Source organism: Dama dama, chromosome 15 (assembly GCF_033118175.1).
Source record: "Dama dama isolate Ldn47 chromosome 15, ASM3311817v1, whole genome shotgun sequence".
NCBI lineage: Eukaryota > Metazoa > Chordata > Mammalia > Artiodactyla > Cervidae > Dama > Dama dama.
In genome coordinates, this window is record NC_083695.1 from 50,188,030 (window position 1) to 50,194,727 (window position 6,698).

The window sequence follows — 6,698 nt, forward strand, 5'->3', positions numbered from 1 at the left end:
TGTAATGCTTTGACCAGATTGGGACCTAAACTATGTACCTGCACCGGCTCAATAACCTGTTTAATGATTAAAAGCTCGCCTGGGTAGGGGCCGGGCCAATTTACGTGAAGCTGAAAACCCCAAGTCAGTCCTGAGGTCCAGCGGTTTTCTTTTTTTGCCCGTTCCTGGTTAAATTGTACTCGTACCTGAGGCCCCTGGTGTCTACGGTCCTTGAAGGTGAAGCTAACTAGATCTCTGTTTCCGACATCCCACCTCTGGGGTCCATCACAAGAGGTCACACAACTCCAGCTCCTGCAATAATAGCTTTCTATGCCACCACAGGTTTTCCAGTTATTTTTTACATAGCCCTGGCAAGCCCAAAACCCCAACCTATGGTTTTTTATCCCATCTCTATAGTACTTATCATAGAGACCATCCTGCTTTACGAAGAGGCTTGAGAGGTCGAAGTTCAGGTCCGGCCACCAGGTGTTTGGAGGGTGGATTCCTGAGGTCTCATTGAGCAGCTCATGAGTTTGCCCGTCGTTGAGTTTCCATGTGATCTTAGCAGGTTGATGGGGGTTATGACTGGTCGCTCCTGGGTCGATGAGAGCTGCCATCAGCAGGAGAATTAGGAGGCCTCCCAGCGGACGAGTTTCAGTTTCAAAGGATTTGACGGGTGAGGACTCGCCTTCCATTCTGCTCGCGCTTTTTCCTGTTCTTCCGATGTGGCTTGCCACACGTGATTGCAGTGAATCCAGGGTCCAATCCCGTCGACCTTGACAGCGGTAGGAGTGGTAAGGAGAACAACATAAGGGCCTTTCCATCTAGGTTCTAATACTTTAGATTGGTGTCGTTTTACCCAAACCCAATCACCTGGGCCAATATTATGTGAGGGGAGGGCCCTCTTGTTTTGGCCCTCATGTATCTCTCGAATCAATTTCCAAACATGGTTATGCACCTTACTTAATGCTATCAGAGTTTGCTGGAATTGTCCCAAAGTAGGGGGTGGCAGACATTTTCCTTCGAAAATAGGATACACAGGAGGGGGTCTTCCATACAGAATCTCAAAAGGAGTAAGATTCAGCTTATAAGGGGTGTTACGTGCCCGAAAGAGTGCAAAGGGGAGGAGGGTCACCCGGTCCCCGCCAGTCTCTATTGCCAACTTTGTCAAAGTTTCTTTTAGGGTCCGATTCATTCTCTCAACCTGTCCTGAGCTCTGGGGATTATATTCGCAATGTAACTTCCATTTCGTCCCCAGAGCTTGGGCCAGCCCTTGTACAATCTGGCTCACAAAGGCAGGTCCATTATCAGAGCCCATAGTCATTGGCAGCCCATACCTAGGCACTATCTCCTCTAAGATCTTTTTAGCAACCACTATTGCTGTCTCTCCCTTAGTGGGGAAAGCTTCTACTCACCCCGAGAAGGTATCTACCAGTACCAACAGATAGCGGTACCCATACTTGCCTGGCCTTACCTCGGTGAAATCTATCTCCCAATGTTGCCCTGGCTTTTCCCCTCGGTACCTCGTTCCCGAGTGCTGCTTCTTCTCTGCCCTCATCAGCTGGCACGCTTCGCAGGCTTGAATTATCTCTCGTACAGTTGCATTTTGTCGAGGGAACCTCAGGCAGGCCATCTGGAGAAGTGTTAGGGTCTTTTTTTCTCCCAAGTGTGTAGTTGTGTGCAGGTGTTCACACAGGTGACGACCCAGGGTGGCAGGCAAGATCAGGTTGTTGTTTTGGTCTCGGTACCATCCATCTTGGTCATCTTTCTGGAGGGTGGTATCCTTGTTGATCCAGGCGAGATCAGGGAGGGAATATTCGGGAACTGGTGGCAAGGTCCCCATACCAGGGGGTGGAAGTCCCACGGCTAATATGGGGGCGGCATAGTCCCGGCTAGCCGCTTCTCGAGCGGCCGCATCAGCAGCACGATTGCCTCGCGCCTTAGGGTCTTTTCCCTTCTGGTGACCGGGGACATGTACTATAGCTACTGCCCGGGGTAGTTGGACAGCTTCCAAGAGCCTGCGAATCTCAGGCAGATTTTTGACCTCTTTTCCCTCAGCTGTCCGAAATCCCCTTTCTTGGTATATGGGACCTTGAATATGGGCAGTGCTGAAAGCATATCTGCTGTCAGTAAAAATGGTGACTCTCTTCCCTTTGGCTTGCTCCAGAGCCTGTATTAGGGCAATCAATTCTGCTTTTTGTGCAGAAGTGTTTGGGGGTAGTGTCTCAGCCCATATCGTCCGCCCTGAATCATCAACTATGGCGGCTCCCGCCTTCCTTTGCCCATCTTTTACATAATTGCTCCCATCGGTGAACCATACTAGCTCACTGTTGCTTAGGGGTACATCAGTTAAGTCTTTTCGTGCCGCCAGGGCCTCAGCCAGTATCTCACTGCAATCATGGAGAGGGCTGTCCTTCTCTGGGTTGGGTAGGAGCGTGGCCGGATTTAGGGAGCAAGGGGTCTGAAAACGCACCCGTGGGGCATCGAGCAGCAAGGCCTGGTAGTGTGTCAAGCGGGCATTGGAGATCCACTTACCTGGCGGCTGCTTTAAAACCCCTTCCACGGCGTGGGGGGTGTAAACCGAGAGTTGCTGTCCATACGTCAACTTGTCAGCGTCGCGGACGAGGAGGGCTGTAGCTGCAATGATGCGAAGGCAAGGGGGCCACCCAGCGGCCACCGGGTCTAATCGCTTCGAAAGGTATGCTACCGGCCGCTTCCATGGTCCCCATTGTTGAGTCAAGACCCCCTTTCCTATTCCTTGCTTTTCATCTACAAACAGCTGGAATGGCTTATTTGGGTTAGGCAGGGCAAGGGCTGGGGCTTCTAGTAGGGCCCGTCTGAGTGTCTGGAAAGCCTGTTTCATTGGCTCAGTCCAAGTCCACTTTGGGGTCTCTTTACTTCCCTCATATAAGGGCCGGGCCTTCTCAGCAAACCCCATAATCCACAGTCTGCAATATCCAACAGTCCCCAGAAACTCTCTCACCTGGCGGGGGTTTTTGGGCTCTGGTATCTGCAATATTGTTTCTTTCATGGCCTGGGTTAGCCACCTTTGCCCCTGCCTGATCTTATACCCCAAATAGGTGACCTCTTGCCGGGCTATTTGTGCCTTCTTTGCGCTAGCGCGATACCCCAAGATGCCTAGGGTCTGTAATAGGTCCCCAGTGGCACGGCTGCAAGCTTCCTCTGTGGTTCCAGCCAACATAAGGTCATCTACATATTGTAGCAGAATGACCTCTGGGTGGCAAGCCCGATATTCGTAGAGGTCCTCACTCAGAGCCTCATTAAACAAGGTAGGGGAGTTCTTGAACCCCTGTGGGAGGCGGGTCCAAGTTAATTGTACTACCGGTTGGCCCTCCCCCTCAGTCCACTCAAAGGCAAATATCTCCTGGCTCTGGACTGCCAGGGGTAGGCTGAAAAAGGCATCCTTCAAGTCCAGCACAGTGTACCAAGTGTACTCAGGCAGTAAACTGCTCAGGAGGGTATACGGGTTAGGGACAGTTGGGTGTATGTCATTCACCCGTTTGTTGACTTCTCGCAGGTCTTGGACAGGTCTGTAATCTGTCCCCCCTGGCTTCTTCACCGGCAGTAAGGGGGTGTTCCAAGGGGATTGGCATCGCCTGAGAATTCCGGCCTCCATGAGCCGTCGAATGTGGGGAGTGATCCCCCGCCGAGCTTCTTGGCTCATAGGGTACTGTCTCACCCTCACAGGAATTGCCTCGGCCTTTAGCTCGATGACGACCGGATGTCTCTGTTTAGCTAGTCCCATTCCTGCTGTTTCTGCCCAGGCCAATGGATATTTATGGACCCACGGTTGTACATCTAGTGCTATGGTCTCTGAGGGCTTAGGCGCAAAAAGTCTGTATTCATCCCTTAAGGCTAGGGACAAGACATGTATCGGTTGTCCAAGTCCATCCGTGACTGACATTCCCCCGGGGTCAAAATGGATCTGAGCATTAACTTTAGTCAACAAGTCTCTTCCAAGTAGAGGGGCTGGGCATTCTGGTATCACCAAAAACGAATGGGACACCTGGTGGGTCCCCAGATTTACTTTCCGTTCTGTGGTCCAACAATATCTTTTTGTCCCCGTGGCTCCTTGCACTAAGCTGGTTTTCTTAGACATTGGTCCCAGTTTTTTATTTAAAACAGAGTGTTGGGCGCCAGTATCTACCATGAAGCCAACGGGTTTCCCCTCCACATGTATGGTTACCCAGGACTCGGGGAGGGGTGCCGAGTCTCGACTCCCCTAGTCACTGTCTTCCCCCGCATATAGAACTCGAGTTCCAGGGGGGATTTTTTCTCTCTGGGTCATTCCTCTCTTTGAGTCCCTCTTAGGGCACTCGTTTTTCCAATGCCCCTGTTCTTTGCAGTAGGCGCACTGATCCTTCTTTAGGGCCTGCCTTTTTGGTTTTTCTTTTTCTCCCGTCCGGGGGTTTCGAGGTTCCCTCAATTCTGTTCCAGCCTTTATCCCCGCAAAAAGAATCTGGGCTAGCTCCTTCTGGTTCTTCCGGTTTTCTCTCGCCCTATGTTCCCTATCTTCTTTCCTGATCTTCTCCGCTAATTCCCTTTCCTCCCGCCAAATTCGCTCTTCCCTTTCTTCTGGGGTCTCCCTATTATTAAATACCTTTTCAGCTACTTTCAGTAAATCCTGTATTGTCTGTTCTCCCAATCCCTCTACCTTTTGTAATTTCTTCCTAATATCTGGGGCTGCCTGATTCACAAACGCTAACAAAACTGCAGCGCGTGACTCCTCAGCCTGGGGGTCCATAGGTGTATATTGCCTGAAAGCTTCCATCAGCCTCTCTAGGAAGGCTGCCGGGCTTTCAGTGGGCTCTTGCCTTACTAAATTTACCTTTGCCAGATTTGTCGGCTTTCTTGCTGCAGCCCGCAGGCCAGCCATTAGAGTCTGGCGGTACACTTGGAGACGTTCCCTACCTTCCACCCGCTCAAAATCCCAGTTAGGCTGCAACAGAGGAAACCCCTCGTCCACAAGATGAGGCTGGGCGGTTGGCCTCCCGTCGACCCCTGGTACCCGTTTCCGTGCCTCTGCCAGAATTCGCTCCCGTTCTTCCGTGGTGAAGAGCACCTGCAACAGCTGCTGACAATCATCCCAGGTGGGATTATGAGTGAACAAAATGGAATCTAAGAGGTCAATGAGGCCTTGGGGCTTCTCTGAGAAAGGAGGGTTTTGGGTCTTCCAATTGTACAGGTCACTCGTGGAAAAGGGCCAGTACTGATAGGTTCGCTCTCCGTCCGGGTTAGTTGGTCCCACTCGGACGGGGAGCGCCTGAACAATGGATGAAGGTAACTCTGGGTCCCCAGGGTCTTGCTTACCCCTATCTCCCTCAGTTTTCCCCCGGGTCCCCAATGCCGGTCCCCCCTCACGGTTGGTTCCCGTTGGCCCTCTTAATCCTCTCGGTTCACCTGTGGGAGCTTCTCTCCTCGGAGGGGATTGCAAGGAGGGCACATATGGCGGAGGCCTTATCTCCGTTTCTAGATCTATCAGGTTTGGATAAGATGATTCCTGAAGGACTGGTTTTGGGTCCTCTTTCTTTTTGGTTTCCTCCGGGGGGGTCTCCATCACCAGGACCTGTGAACTGGAGGAACTAGGAAGTTTGTAAACAAAAGGTTTTAACCATTTAGGCAGATTTTCCACTAGATCCTGCCAGACCATGACATAGGGGACCTGACTCAGATGGCCCCAGGGATCAGGAGCCATAATCTTTTCCTTCACAGCCTGTATGATGGACGGTTGAAAGGTGCCTTCCGGAGGCCATCCAACCTGAAAGGCGGGCCACTCTGCAGAACAAAAAGTTATTAATTTACTTTTCTTGACCAGCAAAGACAAGTCATGGGCCCTGGCCCTGACATCCGAAAAACGGTCAGTCATGAGAGAAAGTGGGGTAGATTCTCCTTGCCCCATGGTCAAAGAATTAACGGTAAGGAAGAGAGAGAGAAAGTCACTGAGAACGACCACCAAAAATCCTACCGGGAGTGGTGGCGGCCAAGAGGTTGGGCTTATGGTATGCTTTTGGAACTGTTTATGTGCCTGCGTTGTTGCACGGAAGTTTTCTTGCTGGGGGCGGGCCCCCTAGGGGTTTCTAGCCCGTTCCGTGACCCCCTATCCTCTCACGGGAGTCTTCAAGTGGCAGGCGCCCTAATGGCCTTTATGTGCCTGACCCGTGCCCACAAGAAGAATTTTAGGCCACGTCCTCAGTTAGGGATGTTAAAGGAGAGTTTCACCCAGTCGGGCTCTAGTTACTGAGGCTTACTTATTGTAGGGCCTTCAGAGTCCGCCAGAGTGTAGCCCTGGCCAGGACTCATCAATTGCCCCCACAACCGTTCGCCTGTTCACTGAAACTCCCGAAAAGAAAAGGAGTTGAGGGCAGATCAGAGAAGTAAGAGAAGGAGAATAAGTCAGAAGTGAGAGAGAACAATGCACCAGAAGAGAACGAGACTAGAGACAATGCCGGCACACACAAAAACACGGAGAGCCAAAGACAAACACACGGACAAACAAACGTCGGCCGACGACACAGCACTGGGTTTTTGGGCCCCCTGAATTTTCTTGCCTCCCGGTAGCAGATTCACCTTACCGAATGACGTCCGCTGTTCATCAGACTCGGGGTCGGGAGAGGAACTTTCCTTCCCGTGGAGTCGGCTGCCTCCCAGCGCGTCCGCTGGCCTTGGCCTTACGCAGGCTGGCTCCCCCTTTATGAAAA

At 51.8% G+C, this 6,698-nt stretch overlaps 1 protein-coding gene across 1 annotated transcript; it reads right to left on the reverse strand.

Annotated features, from left to right (window-relative positions):
* Nucleotides 1-431: 431 nt before the first annotated feature.
* On the reverse strand, nt 432-4,235 carry LOC133070201 (protein NYNRIN-like). The gene is given in 2 exon segments (XM_061162072.1): nt 432-1,762; nt 1,844-4,235. Coding segments are annotated over 2 exon segments (3,462 nt in total). The 5' UTR covers nt 4,151-4,235; the 3' UTR covers nt 432-607.
* Between the last annotated feature and the right edge of the window lie 2,463 nt (nt 4,236-6,698).